We start from the raw sequence: 21941 nt of genomic DNA, 5'->3' as shown, positions 1-21941 counted from the left end.
ATTCTCTTTTTGATTTTACGTACACTTCTTGATCCCCAGTGGGTTTGACCTTTTGACTTTGTTATAGTAAAAGGAAGACTAACCCAGATTGGGAACGACAAATTGGAAGATAGCCTAGATCAGAAATGACACAGGAACAACATTATCAAAATCACTGAGCATAAAAAATATTGCACTAACGTTATTGCCCACTACAGGGGTCGAACCTGTGGCCTTGGCGTTATTAGCACCACGCTCTAACCAACTGAGCTAAGCGGGCCTTGTTGTTGTGTCACGTGTGTTGTAACTAAGTTTTGGTTTGGCAAATTTCTGGTGAGGAATACTGGACGGTGGATTCCTTCAGTGGTTTGGTCTGGCGGTGAGCCATGACAGGTGGTACCAGACTCGTGGGCATTGACGTCAATGGTGAGTCGACCGAGTGATGTGTCTTGAGGGACAAGAGTGGTCCCTCAGATTTCTTGGGAAATCTTGCTCCCGATACCCCTATACCCAAACCCCCTAATATAATCTCGTTCCTTAAAATTAAAATGCCCATCTACATCATCACCTCAGAAACACCTGTCACCCACTAAAAACATTATACTTCTTTCCCCTAATTTTATACACTTCTTTATCGCCAACATTTATTTTACACTATTTTTATTACATTTTATTAGATTCTATTATTATACTATTATTATATTTTTTACTTTACTTTACTACATTATTATTATATTATTACTTTACTTCTATTCTACCTCACTATATTTTTACTTTATCTTTATTCAATTATTATATTTTTACTATATGTTGTATCCAACATAATTGTAGATTTAAATTAAAAGTACAGACACTCAATAAATACGTACATTGAGTTACCAACAACTAGTAATGATACAAAAAGATATACCTTCCCTTATACAAGAAAATTACGTAAGGAACATACTAAGACAAATACTAAGACTCTAGTCAATAACACTAAAAACATAAGAACTAAATCATAGAAGATAATGGTAGAGAAACAGATATTACATGATATCATCATATCATTACCAAGCTAAATACAATGTCTATATAAACGCACAATACTGATAGCAATAGAACAGCATCTCTTTTCTGATTCTTTCACTTCTTCTAATAAAACAAAGTCTTACTATACTCTCATCTGCACTTGCTTTATTTTATATCTTATTTTTATCTCATATATAACACTATACTTTTATTTTACTCTCTCTATAATTTTTTATTCTACTTCTACTATCAACACCAGTTATATGTAGTAAAAATTTTTACTTGACTTTCTTTTCTATTCCTCAAAAAATTATTTTAACCAAACATTTTTGTTTATAAAAGGAACAACCTTTTCAATCAATAAAATCATCATTCTATCCTTGATCTTATTTATTTTTGTCCATTATTATCATTATTCTTCATTCATATACAGTGTTCTTGTTCTTTGGAGTGTTGTCTGTCAATTTTGATATATTTCGTTTCTCTGCTTTCCCTTTTCTGTCTTTCTCAGACTTTGTCATTGCCACAATTTCCATTTTAATCTTCTCCCTATTTTTTCTACCCGTCTGTCACCAATTCTTACCTGTCAAATTACCTATTCTTTTCCATTCTTATTGTATTTGTTATATCCAACATAATTGTAGATTCAAATAGAGCGCACAGACAATAAGACAAAGACATATTGAATAAGCGACCAGTATCAATTATACATTATTTCTCACACTATCATTAAATAAAGAATATACCAATAACAAGGTCACACACCTTAGTCAACATCACTAATCACTCAAACAAGAGCATGGGTAATAACTTAACAATATATTATCTATGATATAAGAAAACAGACATCACATGATATACTCATATCATTATCCTAAATACACACGCAATGTCTATATAAACTCACATAGCAAATAGCAATCACTATGGCAGGATGAATGGCAGTTGGGCCGAAAGTAGGCACATAACTGCCATTTTTTTGGTCGAAACCCAATAAAATCTCCGCTGTTTGTTGTAAGATGGTAATGTCATTCGTAGCAATTTAAAAAAGTAACATGAAAACACTTTTTTTGTTGCTGTACAATATTTTCAATACTGTAAAAAATGTTTGTAAGTTGTAATGACTACTTTGAGTATTGAAATATATGTTTTATTGAATATCAAAGATGTCAACAATTATTAAGATTAATAATTTTTGGAATGTGTGAACGAAATGGTAACATAACTGCCATTTTTTTATTTTTTAAACTACGTTCTTTTTTTTTTTAGATATTCTTTTTATCTTGATGAATTGGCAATTTGATTTTATTTAAATCGCGTAATGGCGTATAGAGCATATAGGGAATGAAGAGAAAAGCATAAGGTGTATAGAGAATAGAAAAAAAACTGGAGTATATAAAGAAGAAAAGAAAGATGGGACATATAGAAATTAAAAAAAACATAAGAAATAGAGAAAATTAAAAAAAGAATATAAGATACAAGAATGATATAAAAAATATAAAAGATATAAGGATATAGAGCATATAGAAAAATAAGATAAAAATAAAAAGGATTACAGAATGAAAAGATTGCCTTTAGTAATGCACATGTTGTTGTTAAAGATATAATAGAGCGCGATTACATAAAACTGGTTTCCATTCGGTGGGTATTGGACCAGACCAACTTGATGACAAATGTCATTTACACTTATAACTGCATAAGTCGGTTGCGTTTGGTGGCCTAGTGTATGGGTGCTTTGTGACCGTTGTTTGACGATAGGTACTGATGAGTCATGACCAGCCGCATCATGTTCCTTCATGACCTCCACGAAAGCAAGAAAGTGTGGGAAGCCATAGAAATCTACATGCTGAAAGTAGAACTGTACTGTACCGACGAGCCAGCTGTGAACAATTACATTACGGTTGCTAAAATAAATAAATAAATAGAATGTAAGCAACTTTTGATTGTATATCGAAAAATATTATACTTACTTTCTATAGGGGCAAGTAAACATCACGTAATGGTTGCCACGGCTGGTCTCGTTTTTCTTTCTTTGGTACATGCATGAGGAATATACAGTCGAGTCCATCCACAGACGTGCAGCTACAACAACAACAGAGTCACCAAACTCGTGGCCAGTCAAGCCTGTTGTTCTCCGGTAGTATTTCAATAAAGCTTCCTTCACACTAGGGCCACCTACACCTTCCACTGAATCATTGTTCAAATTAACAAACTGATGAAATGGCTCCCACAACTGCGCACCACTAGGATCATTAGGAAGGTCCATGTAGCTCTCTCTTCCATATGGCTTTGGCCGAATGAGGTTGATTTCATCACAGATGCTGATTGCCGTGCTGGTATAATTGTGAATCGCAAATCGCTCGACGAGAAAACTGGCGTTTCAGCCACCCTTTGATTTGGACTTTATCAATTTCGAGAAGACGCCAATTACTCTCTCCATTGAGCGAGTGGAGTAGCATCGCAGGGGGCCTTGCTGCTTGATGATATAGGGTATATGGACCAGGTAATGTTGCACTGGTCGGAAAACACTACGAGACAGGGTATTATTCTGGACTTGTTGGTATAAAAACGAGTGCCAGTGCTTGAAGTATCTATTATTAATATTTAAAAAATGGTAACAATCAGCTATTTGTAATGATAATATATGAGACGTATAATAACTTACGACTCCATCTCATCAAGCAATTCTGATGTCAACGTCCATTGCAAGGCAAGCGCGCAACCTTTCATGAGAGATAATAGAGCTGTTTTAACAGCCCTATTTGGTAAATAAGGCATGACCAAAGTGGGGACAAGGTATAAGAGAAAGTCAAGCCAGTCCACTGCGCGAGTACCATCGATCTTGGCAAATACGTTGTCGAAACTGCCTTGAAATGAGGTGGGTATATATTTTCGTGAGCTGGTGATACAGTTTCCGATTGTTACAAGGTCTGCTCTTGGTATATGAAAAGGGTATTCGGTGGTATTGAGGGTATTGTCTGGATGGGTATAATAAAATTTGGTTTCCTTTGTGAGGGTGACGGTAATCAGGTCATACACAAGCTTTCCAATCCCTCTTGCAATTAAATGAAGTTCATCTAATGCAAAAAATGATGATCCAGAGAAGGTTGAGAGTTGGGTATATATGCTCGGCTGGTATATGTTCTTCGACTATTACAAGCAGTTATTTAGTATGAAAAAAAGATGGCTAACTGAACATTTGTATACTTACAGGGCTGCCTACTTTGAAGTCTTCCAAAGGTCTTAACCGGGCGGAAATGTCATCAAAGTACATGCCATGCCGTCTGTTAGTAGGGCATTTGCCTTTGGTCTCACAAAAACGGCAACCAAATAAACTTGTATGGGAACCAATGTGGGCCATATCAGCTACAGCTGGAATATCGCCAGAAGCAAGCAGAAGATAGACCTTGGATCTGCAAAGCTCCACTCCATTGTGCTTGACAACCAAGCCATGTGCCTCAAGATCTCGCAATTCATTGATGATGGGTATTAGAAAGGAGTCCAAATGAGTTGGCTTCTTGGGGCCAGGCAAGATTGCCAGTTGCAAAAGGTATTTGTTGGTATATATAAGTATTTTATTAGTAATTTTTTTTTAAAAAAAATGTAATAATAATAATAAATAGTAATAAATTAATTAATTACCTGATGGATGGGTCTAGGTTGAATATTATGCAATGGATGATGGGATATGAGTTTTTGCCTTTCTTTTGATTGACAAACCCATCGGTATAAAGCCCAATAGCAATATCATCGGGATTGGAGAACAGGCCCTGCTGCACCAACTGCTTGTAATTGTCACCATCAAAAATGTCGGTTAGCTGACCAGCTACAGATTCCCGGTTTGCTCTGTAACAGAGGAGTTCTCTTGTGGCTGGATCTGCCAACATTTGAGAAAGCATATCCCCAACTGACATAAGTTTTATACTGGCGGCTGGTGTCTGACTTTGATTGGGATCAGTCTTGTATCACGGTTTGCCGCAGTCAACACAAGATTCCTGGTCGTCATTAATGCCATACAATTGACAACCACTAGAGCAGACATCATACTCATGGCCCTTGACACTTGACTTTGACTTGAGCAAAGCATCAACAGTTTTGCCATGACTGATCTTAGCCCCAGGTTCTAAAAAAAACGATATCACTACATGTTAGTGATCTGGAATTAAAGTACAAGGTAACAGAAAATATAATATTTTACCCATCATTATATCGTCATGGTCTCGGATGACAGTGTTTATAAATTGAACAATGTCTCTATATGCTGCTCTAGCAATTCTATGCTGTAGCATCAATTGAGACAGATGAATACTCATCAACTCGGCCTTGGTAAAAGTATTTGTACTGATTTGGCTGCTGTCGTAAATGTGAGCTTCACCCTCACTGTCCTCAAAATTACATGCACACTTATATAAAATAGTATTATCAAGCTCCATAGACTCCATAGTATATTCTGTAATACATTATTTAGTAATTGAAAAATAAATAATACAATTACAGCTCTTTTCATTACCTGAATTGCTAACAGATTCATCTTCATTACTAGTATCATTTTCGTCATGGTACATGTCAACATCATCCAGAATAGACTGGTCAATTTCAGTCATTGTTGCTGAATCTCCTCTGTGAATTCTCTTGTGGTTTTGCAGCTTCTGGTAGTTATCAAAAAACAAGACACATTGATCACATTGGTATTGCTGTGTAGATATTCTATCTCTCTGCTGGCTGGCGTTGGAAGAAGACATATTGGTTGGGTTGGTACGTATGTAATATATAAAATAAAGCTGCGAAGAGGATTTTGGTGCTATTTATTAAATGTAAAAGACATCTTTATATACTCTTTATTTTTTAACCAAAATGCTTGCGGCTCTTTTTCTTTCTCTCTCTCATAATGATGATATAGCAATGATTACAGTAATGTCAATGCTAGGTGAAACACCTGTCAGTAAATAATTCCCGTGGTTGGAAAGATTCTTCTTCATTAATAATTATGATGTAAGTTAAAATACTTCTTGGTTGACAAGGGGGTACCATTAAAAGAGCACCGGTGAAACAGACATGTACTCTTTACTTGTGAGCGATTAGATATTCTTTGGGCTTTATAAAGAGGTATATGTATATTTAGAATAATTAATGACCAAATAATTTATGTTTTTTTTTAAATAAATTATCAATTACTCTCTAATACCAAAGGCAAAGAAAAACAGCCTTCTAATAATTAACAGTTAAAAAAAAGTAGTACTGTCTAAACACATTGGTAGAAAAGACATATTTATATTATCTGTGTTGTACTAATAATATTTTTGAGATAGTGAATATATATTTAGCTAATAGCATTATTTTCTTGTTTATGTATAAAACTTAAAGAAATAGATATAGATAATGAGGGCTATAGTCTGATACTCTTTTACTGACATCATCAAGATAAGCACTACTGATTGAAAGGGGTGTTAATTGAAAGTGCTGATGTGAGTTAAAGCACACCTTTTTCAAAAATGTACGGTTTCAGTCAAAAATGCCCCTTGGTAAATAATAGTAATGACAGTTAAAATTATTTTTACCTTTGATGACAGCATCAATCAAAAGTTTTAGTCGATAATGATAATAAGTATGATATGAACTTGAGTAGCATAACATTTACTTTAATGTTGATAAAAAGGGGCTAATTAACTATATGATGTTCAGATGTTATATAGCTACTGTAGAGTATATTTAAAGTTATAATTTTAACTGGTACAGGGTTTTGTCATCGAGAACTTTAATCAAATTTCATGCTATATCTGCAATATGTATAGAGTTATATTATTATATCATATACTTTAAAACGTTTAATATGTAGACAGTGCAAAGTATGAACATTTATACATATAATATTGATTTAAAGTCTAATTCATTTTATCTTTATATTTCTTACAGTTTTGTTGTGTCGACACGAAAAGACTGTATCATGTTCACATGAGCTACTGCAGACAGGTGCAGACAGGTGCATACAAGTGCATAAGCATCCCTTCTTCTATATGTTTTGTTTGTACATCTGTCTGTATCTTTTTCATATAAATAGCTATCAATTGCTTGTAATAAATTGTTGCCTTTCTCAAACTCAAATCGCTCTTATTCTACTTGTCTAAACTATCATCTTTTCTTTTCAACTCACTGCTTATAGCTAAAAAAAAACTTAAACATGTCCGATATTAACACAACTCTCCTCAACTCAATTCAAAAGATTGAGGTTGATCTTGCTGAAATCAAGCAAGCATTGCATGAGCTTCAAAGGCAATTCAGCAATCAATTTTCGCCAGCAGTCAGTGCGGAAGATCTAACTACAATGCAACAAAGCATTATTGAGCAAAGTTGTAAGTCATATATATTCTGTGCTTAGATGTTTATTTACTTTATTAATATTGTCATACATTTTTTGTAGCTCTTGAGTGCATTGCCAAGTCTGTGAAAAGAGCCCAGCTCACAGAGTATCCTGATCAGCTCGGTAAGCAAGTAATCAATACTGGCGGCAAGTTCAAAGGAAAAAACGAAGCACAAAAATACAATCTGTTGCTTCAGATTCTTCACGAGCAGGACTGGAAGGCGCGCTGCAAAGAAGTTCCACAAGGGCAGCCTTTGCCCCCATTAGTCCCTCTTTCAGACCATGATTTGACAGTAAAAGGACTGCATCTCAAAACATTAGGCTGTACGGTAAAGCATGATATCATTGACAAAGACTATCCTGCGGCCTCAAAAGAATGGAAGAATATCCCAGAGAAAAACAGGGAATACTACATGATGCATTTGGAGAGGTTGGCGAAGAATGGTGGATTGCACATCCACCAATGTAAAAGAATGTGATGTGCAAGAAGCCTTCTTCGGGAAAGCTTCAAGAGCGACAACCAGACGCACAAGAGAAGAATGGCAGAGAAGAACAAAGTAAGTTTATCAATTAACAAATCTATATATTGTAAACTTTAATTAACATCGTTTCCTTTTATTATGCTATAGACACAGCAAGACATAAGTGATTCTTCACTTTCTTCTCCTGATATGTCAGAAACTGGTGATGTTGAGTCGCCCATAATGGCAGATGTGCTGTAAGTTACCATTGTTGCTTTTTCTCATGCGCTGTTAATACAAAACTAATATAAACTTCTTACTCTTTTATGTAGGTCTCCTCCACCCACAGCAAGTGTTGAGCCTGCTCGCAAGAGAAGCCGAAGATCGTAGTTTGGCTGCTGTGATTGGCCGAGTTTGATTTTTTTAGTCTGTCTTTAGTGCATTTTTTTTCTTATCTCGTCATTTTTCTTTTTATGTTTTTTATTCCTTTTTTCTTTCATATAAAAAATTTATCGACCTCTTTCATATGATTGCTAATGTTGTGATTACAAGAATTTGAAGCTAATGTACAGCATCTACAATTCCGCTACATTCAAATATAAAAGGAAATAGTATATAGCCTTTTTTTTGGGAAAAAAATTAATGGTAATATTTTTGTACTGATATATTATACTTGGGAGTCGTTCTATTATATGTAAGTATATTGAGTAGAATAAACACGTTAAGCTTTCTAACAAGATGCTCATTCCGGTTGTATGAATCAGATTCGAATTAGCTTCATGTTACATGACTTGAATCTTTGCTCAAGTTTTTCTTCTTCTACGATAACGACTTTCTATAGTGCTTATGTTTTATTGCTTTTCTTATATATAGATCTTAAATATTAATACATTCTTTAATATATATATATATTCTTAGAGTAAATGCTTATTTTACTGAACAAGTAAGCATATTATATAAAGGTAAGCATTATAATAATATTATATCTATTTATTTATTTTAAGTTTTTTCTCTAATATTAGTATATTTGTAGAAATCGGTAAAAAATAATAAGTGCTATCTAAGATATATTAGAATACCCGAAGTATATGAAATACAATTTGAATAGTAGTGTTTTACTGCATATGTTTTGCAGTAGCTAAACAGAACCATTTTTTATTGCAAGTGGCCGATGGAATTGTTTTTTCATTATTACTATTATTATTATCATTTTCATTTAATAAAACATGTATTGAAATAAAGATTCAATTCAATTAAACCCGATTCAATATTGTATAATAAAAAACAGACCATTCTGTTAAAGCTGCAAAGGAAAAACAAGAGGTTGTGCTAGAATTGAAAGCAATAGAACAAAAGAAAGAATGTAATAGAGGAAAGGAAGGACGCTTGATTTTTTTTTGAAAAATGGTAACAGTGCCTGTTTTGGCTTTTTACATAATAAATAACTGCCATTTTTTATTATGAAAAAAATGGTAACAGTGCTTGTTTTGGCTTTTTACATAATAAATAACTGCCATTTTTTACTATGTAAAAAATGGTAACAGTGCCTGTTTTGGTCTTATACAGAGTCATAACTGCCATTTTTTATTAAGTAAAAAATGGCAGTTATGTTACCAAAGTGGTAACATGTTATCATTTTCTCCGCCGTAGTGAATAGAACATCATTACTCTTTTCATCAATAAACAAAGTCTCACCGTACTTCTCGTCTGCACTTTGTTTTTCTTTCTTTTCTAAAAATATAACAGTATTCTTCTTTTTGTATTTCGTAATTCACATTACATTTATTTGCCAAGTGATACTGTTACAATCCACAACAAGCAAACGCATCACATGTCAAATTGGAGGTCGTACCGAGGGATTCTTTTTCAATTTTTTAAACTTATCTTACTCAAATTGTGCTATGCAATATGCCCCCTTCTTCTTCTCCTGCTCCCATAGGAGAATGTAAATCATCCAACATCTCCAAGTACCTCTCAGCTCCGGAAATCTTTGTCGGTGGCCCAAATGGCAAGTCTTTCTCCTGGTTGCTACATATGGATCAACTGAAAAAAGGTATCGGTATGACTGACGAAGAAGCAATTCTGGTGGCGGCCACCCACTTCTGTGGCATGGCTGCCAAGTGGTGGGCCATCTGTGAGGCCAAAGTCACAATGTGGGAAGTCTTCTCCAAGGAGTTCAAGAAGCAGTTCGTCTCCCAGCAGATGAAAGACGTCAGGTGGACGGAAATTGAAGAAACCAGACAAGGCTCAGGACAAACCGTCGGTAAGGTAGCCCTCCACCTGCAGGAACTCTTTGGCCTGGTCACTTTGTCCAATAAGGCCCAAAAAATCCGGATTTTGTTGAAGGCTCTCCGTCCAGAGATTGCTTATGAGATAGAGAAGTCTGGTCTTCCTCGCTCCTGGGACAAGTTGGTTTGATGAGCCGCCAAGGTAGAGGCGGTCGAAGAGAAGTACTGTCGTTCTGGTTTGCACTCTGTCCCCGAGTTTGGTCACTTCTCCGGGCAAGGTTTGGTGTCCAAGAACTCCTTCATGGAAGATGCTCTCTCCAAACTCATTTAAGAATTCAAATCTATGAAGATCCATTTGGTTGACACTCGTCATCCCCTCCCTCAAACTTCCGGCTCTTCTGGATTTGATTTGTCTGGCTTTGGTGGTTCTGGTTCTGGTTCTGGTGGTTCTGGTGGTCCTGGTGGTTCTGGTGGTTCTGATGAGTTCTCTGGTTCTGGTCCTCATGGGTCTGGTTTTGGTGGCTCTGGTCCTGTGGCTGGTTTGGCTGGCTCTTCTGGTCCTCAAACTTATTGTTGTTTCTGGTGTGAGGAAGAGGGTCATATCAAACCCAATTGTCCCAAACGTTTGAACAAAGACAACGATTTGGGAAAAGGCCAAGGGCGTTAGTAAGTTTTGCTGACACCCATAATCAACCTAAGGTGTCTGTCTCTGAGGACGCTGCTGTCAACATGGTTGAGACCGCTCCGGTGTATGCTGCTGAATGTGCTAGGGTGGTTGACCCGTTGTCTTCTAAGGGTCCATATACTCATAACAAAGGAAAGGCTGTTGACAAAACAGTACCATTACACTCTCTCTTAAACACGCTTCCACTGCTTCAACAGCACTTATATGCACAGGGTCAGCTCAACACTTTCCCTACCAACGATACCTATATGACTCCAGCTCCGGACCTCTCACTGGAAAAACCGCCCTGATTAACAATGTGGCCAGGTTGGTAAACACATGTGTAGAAATAGTGATTTTTTTCAACTCAGTGTGTTTTTTGAAGTTCAGGTCAAAGATGTAGTTTTAGTTGGTTTCATTGGCTAACAGAATTTTAGAATATCAGTCTGGTACTGAAGGCTAAATTCACATACAGAGACCTATCATAATTCTCATTCTACCACCCCTTTTTTTTATTCCTACTATTTTCTGGATTTACTCTCGCAATAATCTATTTATAAACTCATAGTAGAAAAATATATGTCTTTTACACACAACAGGCATTCTTGAAAACATTTGAATAAAGACTATGAATTGATAATATCATAATTGTCATGTCTCTTTCTATATTTAATAATATAGAAAAGAACTTGTTAGAAGAATTTAATTAAACAACTATAAAATATAGTGCTTTTTTTTTACTATAAAGTCGGTGCAAATAAAGTATATTTTACGCTTGTTCCTCTTTTTATTTTCAATAAATCACATCAAACAAAACACATAAAATGCCTTCTATCCCTCACCGCCGTAATGTTGTCTGCCGTTGTGCTCAATGTAGCAGAAATTCACAGAGATACTCATTGGTGACAAGCAGAACCGCTGAGTGCCATATTAGAAAAGATGAGCTTGAGAGAATCGAGAGACTGGATATGGCTGAAAGATTGGCAAATAGTATGTTATATTCAGGGTTTATTTTTTGATTACTGAGTAATAACTTCTTTATTTTTTTAATTTTAATGAAACACAGCTGTGCAAGAAGAACAAATGATGGATGTTGATACCCAATGTAAGAAAAGAAAAGAAAAAAAAATATTTGAAAACCAGTAGAGACAATAAGCTAAACTAATCTATATTTGTATATATCCCAACCTGTCAATCTGAATCCATCGAAAAAATAGACAATCAGGCCGACTCACCTGATTCAAATGCCGCCACGATGGCTGACAATGTCTCGGTAGACGATGAGATCAGCGAGGTCAATGGCAATGACTCTGACATTGAAAGAGACATAAACTCTGACTCTGGCAGTGGTGAAGAAGAAGGTGTTGAGACAGACGTTGAAGAGTTTGTTAATGAAGGTCAGTCATAAATGATTTTGTTTTCTTAAAAACAGACCTAAAGAAAATTTGTTCTAATTTATTTTTGTTAATTTTAAATAGACCCATTTGATGCTCCTAACATGCCTGAAAACCCTGTCCATCGGTTCATTGCTACCTTTGCCGTTCTTTTTATCTCACGTTATGTTGTTAACAAAGGTGCCGCCGTATTGATTGAATTTATCAATCAGTTACTCAAGATCTACGGCGAAGATTTCCAATTACCAACAAGTCTTATTGGCCTGCAAAGAATGACTGGTTTTTCCAATTACGCCAATGGTATCAAGAAGTCTGTTGTATGTGAAGACTGCCACAAGGTTTACGAACAAGATGTGCCTCTCCCTACTCATTGCGACTTCAAAAAGCATGGTTCTCAATCAGCATGCAATTGTGAATTGATGAAGGTTTCATCTTCTGGTGCCATGGTAGCCAAGCGATCATACGTCTACAACTCTATCCAGAGATCATTACAAGTTTTCTTTCTTCGTCCTGGGTTCGAGCAAAAAATCAGACAATGGAACAAAGAGCTTAAGGTCGTAGATACACTATGCGACGTCTATGATGGTGCTATGTGGAAGGAGCTAAAGGACCAAAGTGGCGTATCGTTTGTGGATGAACCTCGTTCATTGATGCTAACAATGAACATCGACTGGTTCCAGCCATTTGATGGCGTTACATATTCAACTGGAGCTATCTACCTTGCGATAAATAACTTGCCTCGTGAGGAAAGATTTAAGCCTGAAAATGTCATCCTTGTTGGTTTGATGCCTGGTCCTAAGGAGCCAAAGACCGAAGAGATCAACCACTATTTAAAGCCAATAGTCGATGAATTGCTGCAGTTGTTTACAGGGATAACCATCCCGACCTTTGAGTGCCCAGCCGGTGTTAATGTACGTGCCGCGTTACATATGGTTGCCTGTGACATCCCCGCCGCCAGGAAGACCAGTGGATTCACCGCCCACAACAGTACTTGTGCATGCCCCAGATGTGTGAGGCAGTTTACCAGGTTACCAAGCACCAATCAGGTCGACTTCAGTGGGTTCGACTATTCGACATGGAAAATCCGTAGCGGTCTGGAAAACAGGTTGCATGCTGAGGAGTGGAAGAGTGCCAGTACGCCCTCAGAAAGGCATCAGTTGGAAATCGAAAATGGTGTTCGATGGTCGCAGCTGCATCGCCTTGGATACTTTGATCTAGTATGTGGAACGATCATCGATCCCATGCATAATTTATTCCTGGGGACACCAAAGAGAATGATGGAGCAGTGGATAAAAGAAGGACTGATAGATGATAGAAAGCTAGCTACGATGCAAACAATGGCAGAGACAATGGTGGTGCCAATGGATTACGTGGTGTTGAAATCAAAGATCGGAAAGGGCTTTCCATACATGAAAGCTGATGAATGGAAGTCCTGGGTGCTAGTGTATTCGCCTATCTTGTTGAAGGCCGTCCTGCCAATTGAAATGTTCAGAAATTGGATCAGTTTTGTTGATGCCTGCCGCCAATTAGTAAAGCCAAGCATCACGTTCTCTGACATTGATGACGGCCATAAATTTCTTCAAGAATTCTGTACTGAGTGCCAGCGTATTTACACTCCAACTATTCTCACCTGTAACATGCATTTACATCTCCATCTTCGCGAGACCATCCGTGATTTTGGACCAGTATATGGATATTGGCTCTTCGGGTTTGAGCGATATAATGGTCTGCTAAAGAACGTGAATACGAACAGAAAAGATTCCTTTGAGGTTACATACATGAATAGTTTCGTCCAAGATACATTCAAAGGTGATTTCGTTCATGCTGCTCTCACATGCCCAAGCCAAGTACCGTTTCTTCCTCTTCTCGCCAAGCTTACTGCCACAGCTCAACCCTCCACTTCAAAAAATACAATAACTTTTCCCCAGCGCCCGTTCAGACTATCAGCCTTTATCCAAGCATACTCAAACCCTTCTCTTCCAGTCCTTGGCAATGAACCTCTTCCTCCATCCGCATTTCCTCTCCATATCGAACCCCCATCAGCAATGAGTGATGTCGACTATCCTCATTTGCTTGATTACTATAAAGTCGCATACTGCATGCCAAATCTTGAAGGTTACCAGCATCCCTCCTCTCCATTCTCCTTTGTCGACAACCAAATCATAAAGTTGAAATCAATCAATTTGCTTGGTCAGGTTTACAAAGGCTGCAAATATGCTTCTGGTCGCGGCTCATTTGTTCAATCTCTGTTCCTTGGAAGTCAAGGCAATAATTGGTTGGCATACACTGGCCAAATTCAGTATCTGTTCTTGCACTCTTTCACTCCACCAGCAGACAACACAGAGCTCCAAACACGTGTCGTTTATCAAGATAAACACGTGTTTGCGTTTGTTAAGTGGTTCCAGATTGAGCATGACCGTTCAAGAGAGTTGGAAAGTGTTGACATCTGCAGTGCAGATTTTATTGCGTGTGATTTTGAATGCATCTTGCCAGTACATCGAATATCATCAGTTGTTGCAACATGTGATTATAAAACCAGCACAAATAATAAGAAAATACTTGTCAACACTTTACCACACAAACAATACAATTAATATTTAATACATTTCTTTTTTAATAAAAAATTTCAATACATAAGCTAATGTAGTCTTATTATATATGTTGCGAACAATACATATGTGTTAAGAAATTTTGAGAGTAAAAGAAAAAAAAACGACGAAAAATGAGTTTTATTTATGACCCATATTTAAGAGCCCATTGAGGTAGAGCAGGATCTAAATCAATTGGGACTGTTGATTCCACTGTTCTACCATAAACTCTCTTAAGCAGTTGGCGGGAATTTGCACCCAATTGCTTAACAACAAACGAGTCAACCTCCGTAATGAATTTGTTAAGCTAAGTAATAAACATATATTAACATTCAGCCTGGCATCATTCAAAAAAGAAAACTGTTAGGTTTTACCTCATCACTTCTCCAACTTGGGCGAGCAACACGAATCTAATTTCTTGGCTGAGAGGGGGACATATCATCGTCTGATTCGCCTTCAGACATGACCGACTTTTGGATCAGTCCAGAGCAGTTTCGACCCATCTTGAGATCAATGTCAGCCTTGTAAGCATCATAAGCAAGGCGACGGCGAGTGTAGTTCTAAAGGAAAAAGACAATACAATTAATATTCTAATTGTTATTATTTAGCATAAATTGAAAATATAGTTTACATCAGTTTCACGGCCAGATCTTCTTGAATTAGTATTCAAGGCTCGTCTTGTTTCCGGAAGTTCCCTTTGCTGGCGACGTCTACTACAGAAGTTTGTATATATACACTTACGAAGGTCGCGTGTCCTCATATCAGTGCCAGCAAACTTCTTTTCCAAGTAATACAAGAGTTGTTTGACTAACTCTCTATTTGGAGAGCGATCAAAACGAACATCAACTGCCCACTTTGGTTTTATGGCGTTTGCTTGGATTTCTGCCTGGTCTCTTGATTTTAGCTTTGGGTTCCACATATAACCATGAATGTATCCCTATTATATTTTAATTAGCAACAAGATTGGCAAGTGTCTTTTGTATCTTTATACTTACAAATACAGCGTTAGTATCACTTGATTCGGTGATGGGAAGGGCAGCAGAAGTGGATGCAACATTAGTGGACACATGCGCAGATGCTGGGAGGGCAGACAAGGCATCAATGCCATTAATGGCGGTTGCGTTACCGGTGATCACTACACCGATTCTTGTATCCATCAATGTGATTTTATCCTTCATGGCCTTCATCTCTTCTTTCATCGCATTCAAAGCTTGTAGCAACTGGACATCAGTGCTAGCAAGAGAAGGAGTGAGTCTGCAGTTGGGGGTAGGCATTATCTATAATACATTATAATATTTTCAATTGTTAATATTAGTTCTTTTTCTTTTTTATTCTCTTTTGTAAGAGACAATCCATTTATTTTGTTATGTAAATTACAATAAATTCGCAACGTAGATTTGTTGAGATGATATAATCAAGAGTGAGTGACATTGAATTGCAAGTAGAAATATTAAGTATTTATAGGCGGTAGTGATGCTTCAGGAACACTTCAAAGACAACTTCTTGAAACACTGAGATGCAAATCGGCCTTGATACATTTTTTGGCCTCAATTGATCACCTCTTTTCAGTTTTTTTTGCTATCATTTATTGGATAAGCTTTTCGGTATTTTGTTTCAAACGCGGAAAAAAAATTTACGTCTTTTTCTTTCTTCTTTTCTGCTCCTTTCCTCTTTTCCAACGTTTGTCATTATTATATTAGTGGCTTTTTTTTTTTGGTAACATACTTCTTTATTAAATACTTTTTTATAAACAATAAAAATTAATACATTCTTTTATTATCATAATAGATACTCGTTTGCTCTCATTTAAATGCATTCATTTCACAATCGCTGTCCAGATTAACAAAGGTCAATATTATATTTTGCGAAATTGACATCTATAAAAATCCTTCTGACTTGTTTTTTTTATTACAGACTTGATCATCAAGAATAACTGCTACAAATGAATTTGGTTAAAAACATCAAGGTAGTATATATATATATATTATTTTGACATGTATCTTACTAAAATGAAGTCTTATTATAGATGAACACTGTTGATCCCGTCTTTGATTTCCCTTACATTATACAGCTGGAAATGACATTACATGGTAAGGATCACTACTTTATTTTTTATTTTAGTTATATTAATATTATAATGTGTTAACATAAAATATTATTATTTTTCACTAGAGTTCTATCAAGTGTTTACAAAGACAATCTATCTCTGTTAATATATATTCTTGCTACTGGTATGTAAATTATTTATTATTTTATTCGATTCACAAAAATTAATGTTTTTCGTTGTTTTTATAGTGAAAGATATCATAAGGAACGCCATGGATTATCAATATCAACATCTATTTTTTGCTCGCTCTTTTCCAATATTTACAATGTAAGTATAAAAGTGTACACAAAATGTAAAAGCATACTACATTAAATGTAGTACCCAGCACACAGCTAATAATTTTTCTATGCTTCTTAAAGACTGTTGTATTTCAACAAACAGTCTGCTTTCTTTTTATATTTTCAGGTATTTCTTTTCTGTAGATAATTATTCTATTCAAACAGTATCAAGCAGACCAGTAGAAGCAATAACGGATATCCAATAAATCAATACTATAAGATTGTTATAGTTCTAGAAACATTCTGTTCTTTCCAAATAAATACTATTATAAACTTTTACCAATAAAACAATTTCTGAAATTAAAATAAAAACGATTGAACTATACTATGGTTCAGAATCCAAAGAATTGCTCAAGTATTGAATTTAATTGGATATAAAAGATAACGAAGAGGTGTAATGTTGAACTATACTACTGTGTCAAGATCGAAAATAAATATATTATCCACCTTTAAAGCTCCATATAAAACATATAAAAATAAAACCTTGGTTTCAAAAAACTCTTTTCAATATCCCAAGTCAGATCAACACACCAAAAGTGCTAAAGAACTATATCCCCGTCATTTTTATTTGACCCCACACATGTGTATAGCTGGTCATGGCACATGGTGCTAAGACGAACTTGTTACATGGTGATATGTATCTGGACTCAATGTTAAACCTCGTCTTGACACCTGAGTAACTACGCCTTTACACATACGTATGTCAGGTCATTTTTCCAGTGTCTTCCCTCCTGTTGGTTCTTCCTCATTGGCTCCCAAGCCCCATCGTTTGCGTCCGCCTCTGAGGGAACTCCCAGTGCACATCAGCCACACACTGCAAAAGGAGGGTGGATTTGGTCAAATTTTATTTTTTGAATTTTGGCAAAATTTGGAAAAATATTTCAAACACCATCATTTTTCAATATATTTTTTTCTTGAGATGTGAATTCGCAATTTTTTCTGATTATATTAAATAAACACAGATACAAACACAAATATTTATTAATTAGGTAATAAATCGCACAATTGTCTTAAAGAATATATGTTTCAATTGACTTGGCAGAAAAATAAAAAATAAAAATAAAATATTAAATGTTAAATGTAGTATTTAATTATTTTTCTGGAAGGAAAAACTTGTTGTTACAGATGCACCTAATTTAGACTCAATAATATTTTTATTGCATCGCAAAAAATACCAATTTTTATTAGAATATAATAATGTATGATATATGACTTATTTTTAATAAGAAAGTATATCAAAAAAAATTGAAAAAAAGAGCAAGAATTGATGTCATAAAAAATATAAGAAAAAGAAAATCCAAAAAGGCCACTTACCAAAATGAGCGAGAATTGATGTCATGTTAAAAAAACGCGAAAGAGAAAAACTACGTCATGATATCAGTGATTATTAAATTGAAGCCCCATTAATAATCAGGCACACTTTTTTTAAGAAAAGATTGCTGTATCAAAATCTATTTGTAATTCTTACTAATAGGGACGGTAAGCTCAATGTAGTAAACAACATAGTGAACAAGATATATCAACTCATTATTAATGACAAAAATAAGAGACATATAAAAGATGAAAATAAAATATAGTATACACCTCTTTATTATTTTATTATTATTAATATTATTCTTACTGTTATGAATTCTACAACTAAAACCTACACTGTTATGTGTACATGTTTATCATGTACCAAAAATGCAATTGGCGGAATTTTGCAAAATGCACAGACCTTTAAGCATCATAATAATGCTGATAAGTTATTAGACATTGGCCCAAAAAATCGAGGTAAATGACATTTGAGTAGTACATGCATTACTGGATAAATTGTAATCTAATATTTTTTTTTGTTAATTATCAGTTAATACAGAAGTTGTCAAAGAAGAGACAGATGTTGAGATGGTAGATGTATCTGAAACATCAATTGATTGTGAGTATAAAATTTCTTTTTAATAAATCATAATTTAGATAGCTAATAGTCTGGTTTTACTATAGATGAAAACAATTATTCTATTGTATCAGCCAAAACTACCATACAGAGTGTACCTTTTTTGAGAGAAGACGAGATTTTTCAATTCGAAGAGTCTGATGTTGAGACAACATCATTGGCTTCTGACAATGACAATTCTGATTCAAGCGATGAGTCTGAAGATGAGAGTGAAGTTGAGGTTGCTGGTGTTGAAGATTTTGAAGACATAGTTGCTTCCGGTATGCATACATTTAAAAAAGAAATATATATAAATTGTGTTACAAATAATTAACAGAAATACTTGCCTTTGTAGTTGCTTCTTTGAAAATTCATGAAATGTCTCAAACAAGCCAATTCATGGCTCTATTTGGCGTTATCTTTCAGGCGTTTTACTTGGTTCAAGCAGGTGGAACTGCTATGTTGAAATTCTTCCACCATCTTCTTGTTGCCTTTGATAAGGATACCGATCTCCCACTCACCATTGATGCATTAAAGACTATGACCGGCTTCAATTTCATGACAAAAAGCATCATCAAATACACCGTCTGCAACAAGTGCTTTGCAATTTACCTACCGGGAAATCACCAACCAAATTGCACATTCAAAAAATACATAACCACACCACTAACATACTGCAGAAATTCTCTTTTCTCTGACACCGAAGCTGATCGCCCTGTCCCTCTCATAGTTTTCCCATACAACTTGCTCAAGAATGCATTGGCACAGCATTTCACCAAACCTGGGTTTGAGCATCAAATCGTTCAATGGAGATCAAGGGAAACCGTAAACAGTACCTTGTTGGACGTCTATGATGGTGCAATGTGGTCTGAGCTCCTTGATGAAGATGACGAGCCTTTTGTGAATCACAACCATTCTTTGATGTTGGCATTGAATGTGGATTGGTTTCAACTGTTCGAGGGTTGTACACATGCAAGTGGGACCTTGTACCTGTCAATAAACAACCTGCCTAGGGAAGAAAGAATGAAGCCAGAAAACATTATCCTTGTTGATGTCATGCCTGGTCCAAAGGAAGCAAAGATCGACCAGATGAACAACTTCTTCAAACCTCTGGTAGACGGGCTGGTAGAGTTATACAGTGGCATAACTATGAAAACTCCAGAGTTCCCCAATGATACTAGTATCCGTGCTGCTCTTATGTGTGTTGCTTGCAACATACCTGCTGCAAGAAAGACTGCTGGATTTACAGGATTTGCAAGTACAAACGCCTGTCACATATGCAAGCGTCATTTCACTGTTGTTGCTGGAACAAGTAAGATCAATTATTCTGGATTTGATCATGAGAACTAGGTCTCCCAAACAAAAGAGGAAAATGCAACAAAAGCTGAGATGTGGTTCTGCGCAGAATCTGATGCAGAGAGAGCTGTTTTGGAGAAGCAGAATGGCACCCGTTTTTCTGAGTTGCATTGCCTACACTACTTTGATCCCGTCCAATGCACAATTGTTGATCCCATGCACAATTTGTTTCTTGGGACAGCAAAGTGTATGATCAGTGTTTGGAAAGACCTGAGGTATCTCCCAACTGCTGTTCTTGTCCGTATGCAACGTCTTGCCAATGGTATTCTTGTTCCTCCTGGGTATGCTGTTTTATCAACAAAGATTGAATCTGGTTTCCCATATATGAAGGCAGACGAGTGGCAATTGTGATGTCTGATTTATTTGTTGGTGGTACTAAAAGACGCATTGCTTGAAGACGACTACAAAAACTGGACTCTCTTTGTAAAAGCATGCCAAAAGTTGACCAGTCCTTCAGTCACATATTCAGAAATTGACAGCACACACCAGCTCCTTGGAGAATTCGGAAAAGAGTGTGAGACTCTTTATGGAGAGGGCAGCATCACGCCAAATATGCACTTGCATATGCAGTTGTGTGAGTTGATGCTTAACTTTGGTCCGGTGTATGCATTCTGGTTGTATAGCTTCGAGAGATACAATGGCAAGTTGAAGAACATCAAGACAAAACGTCGCAATGGTCTTGAGGTCACCTTCATGAGAGTCTTCCTGGAGAAAGCATTCATTGGTAACTTTCTTCGAGCGTATTCTATCAATCTTTCATCACCACTGATAGAGTTCCTTAAGGGGGTTGTCCAAGTAAAATCAAATTCCAACAGCTCTTCTCCCTTGAATTTAGATGATGGCCACCCTCCTGCGTTGCCATTTAGCTTAGCAATGTTCCAGCAAGCTGCTACCAATCCATGGTACAATGTCACCGGAAGTGAGGCCTTGTCCCCGACCACATTACCAATCAAGTTGCAGCCTTTGACTATGATGAAGGATGATCACTATCAGTGGTTATTTGAATTCTATGTCAAGGCTTACCGGAGTACAAGTGTTTCCTTCTGTGTGGTAAGGAGAATCCCAATTGGTGAGGATGTATTTGTGAACAATCGGATTCAAAAGGTGAAGAAGATTTCGTTGCTGGGGCAAGAGTACTGCAGTGGTGAAAAGAAGAAGTGCAGATCTTTTGCGAGGGTATTGTTTCTTGAGAGAACAAATGACAATGTATCTGAATTCCCTGGTCAAATAGAGTATTTATTTACTCATACCATCAAGATCAGTAGAGTCAAAAGAGTGTCAACATTTGCATTCATTAAATGGTTTCCCACCTACCATTCAAGTAGTCATCAGCTATTAGCTGATCAAGGTCTGCAGTTGTGGGACAAGGGATTTATGGAAGAGGATGCTTCATACATTGTGTTGACTACGCATAAAATGCAGAGTGGGACGCAAAAGCACCTGGTTATCCCACTGCCTAGAAAAGTAGTCACATAAAAACAAATAAAAATAGCAACTATTTAGGTTACCAGTATAAATAATTATAATATGAGTTTTTTTGACTGTAAAAAGATTTAGCTTTATTTATCTTTGTATTCTTATTTAGTTTTAACATTACTTCTTTAT

General features: G+C 36.1%; 9 protein-coding genes and 1 non-coding gene across 10 annotated transcripts; 5 read left to right on the top strand and 5 right to left on the bottom strand.

The window, feature by feature from the left end:
- Nucleotides 1-78: 78 nt before the first annotated feature.
- On the bottom strand, nucleotides 79-578 carry PHYBLDRAFT_146979 (hypothetical protein; the record flags this gene model as incomplete). Its single annotated transcript, XM_018431775.1, has 4 exons — nucleotides 79-114; nucleotides 181-249; nucleotides 329-483; nucleotides 566-578. 4 exons carry the CDS (start codon nucleotides 576-578, stop codon nucleotides 79-81), a joined length of 273 nt encoding a protein of 90 aa, XP_018290040.1.
- PHYBLDRAFT_t167 lies at nucleotides 186-259 on the bottom strand. The gene has a single exon. It is a non-coding gene; the product is annotated as a tRNA-Ile (tRNA).
- Nucleotides 579-2542: 1964 nt separating the features above from the next.
- On the bottom strand, nucleotides 2543-4877 carry PHYBLDRAFT_169908 (hypothetical protein; the record flags this gene model as incomplete). Its single annotated transcript, XM_018436205.1, has 6 exons — nucleotides 2543-2894; nucleotides 2961-3362; nucleotides 3393-3581; nucleotides 3656-4140; nucleotides 4202-4274; nucleotides 4633-4877. The coding sequence occupies 6 exons, from the start codon at nucleotides 4875-4877 to the stop codon at nucleotides 2543-2545; spliced, it is 1746 nt and encodes a 581-aa protein (XP_018290039.1).
- Nucleotides 4878-4955: 78 nt separating this feature from the next.
- PHYBLDRAFT_169907 (C2H2-type zinc finger transcription factor) lies at nucleotides 4956-5732 on the bottom strand (the record flags this gene model as incomplete). The annotated part of the gene is made up of 3 exons (XM_018436204.1): nucleotides 4956-5113; nucleotides 5189-5440; nucleotides 5501-5732. The coding sequence occupies 3 exons, from the start codon at nucleotides 5730-5732 to the stop codon at nucleotides 4956-4958; spliced, it is 642 nt and encodes a 213-aa protein (XP_018290038.1).
- Nucleotides 5733-7168: 1436 nt separating this feature from the next.
- PHYBLDRAFT_169906 (hypothetical protein) lies at nucleotides 7169-9210 on the top strand (the record flags this gene model as incomplete). Its single annotated transcript, XM_018436203.1, has 8 exons — nucleotides 7169-7340; nucleotides 7409-7778; nucleotides 7836-7905; nucleotides 7978-8066; nucleotides 8142-8195; nucleotides 8728-8771; nucleotides 8843-8848; nucleotides 9098-9210. The coding sequence occupies 8 exons, from the start codon at nucleotides 7169-7171 to the stop codon at nucleotides 9208-9210; spliced, it is 918 nt and encodes a 305-aa protein (XP_018290037.1).
- A 507-nt stretch (nucleotides 9211-9717) lies between these two features.
- PHYBLDRAFT_146976 (hypothetical protein) lies at nucleotides 9718-10227 on the top strand (the record flags this gene model as incomplete). The annotated part of the gene is made up of 1 exon (XM_018431774.1): nucleotides 9718-10227. One exon carries the CDS (start codon nucleotides 9718-9720, stop codon nucleotides 10225-10227), a length of 510 nt encoding a protein of 169 aa, XP_018290036.1.
- A 153-nt stretch (nucleotides 10228-10380) lies between these two features.
- Nucleotides 10381-11012, top strand: PHYBLDRAFT_146975 (hypothetical protein; the record flags this gene model as incomplete). Its single annotated transcript, XM_018431773.1, has 2 exons — nucleotides 10381-10633; nucleotides 10705-11012. The coding sequence occupies 2 exons, from the start codon at nucleotides 10381-10383 to the stop codon at nucleotides 11010-11012; spliced, it is 561 nt and encodes a 186-aa protein (XP_018290035.1).
- A 513-nt stretch (nucleotides 11013-11525) lies between these two features.
- PHYBLDRAFT_169904 (C2H2-type zinc finger transcription factor) lies at nucleotides 11526-14689 on the top strand (the record flags this gene model as incomplete). The annotated part of the gene is made up of 5 exons (XM_018436202.1): nucleotides 11526-11691; nucleotides 11768-11806; nucleotides 11919-12098; nucleotides 12180-12589; nucleotides 13286-14689. 5 exons carry the CDS (start codon nucleotides 11526-11528, stop codon nucleotides 14687-14689), a joined length of 2199 nt encoding a protein of 732 aa, XP_018290034.1.
- A 139-nt stretch (nucleotides 14690-14828) lies between these two features.
- On the bottom strand, nucleotides 14829-15957 carry PHYBLDRAFT_146973 (hypothetical protein; the record flags this gene model as incomplete). The annotated part of the gene is made up of 5 exons (XM_018431772.1): nucleotides 14829-14990; nucleotides 15058-15073; nucleotides 15119-15243; nucleotides 15315-15620; nucleotides 15679-15957. 5 exons carry the CDS (start codon nucleotides 15955-15957, stop codon nucleotides 14829-14831), a joined length of 888 nt encoding a protein of 295 aa, XP_018290033.1.
- A 668-nt stretch (nucleotides 15958-16625) lies between these two features.
- PHYBLDRAFT_169902 (hypothetical protein) lies at nucleotides 16626-17274 on the top strand (the record flags this gene model as incomplete). The annotated part of the gene is made up of 5 exons (XM_018436201.1): nucleotides 16626-16649; nucleotides 16710-16773; nucleotides 16858-16914; nucleotides 16979-17057; nucleotides 17196-17274. 5 exons carry the CDS (start codon nucleotides 16626-16628, stop codon nucleotides 17272-17274), a joined length of 303 nt encoding a protein of 100 aa, XP_018290032.1.
- Nucleotides 17275-21941: the final 4667 nt, after the last annotated feature.

This window comes from Phycomyces blakesleeanus (assembly GCF_001638985.1).
Source record: "Phycomyces blakesleeanus NRRL 1555(-) unplaced genomic scaffold PHYBLscaffold_14, whole genome shotgun sequence".
Lineage (NCBI taxonomy): Eukaryota > Fungi > Mucoromycota > Mucoromycetes > Mucorales > Phycomycetaceae > Phycomyces > Phycomyces blakesleeanus.
Note: the sequence above shows the minus strand (reverse complement) of the source record. Positions and strands in the feature narration are given on the sequence as shown.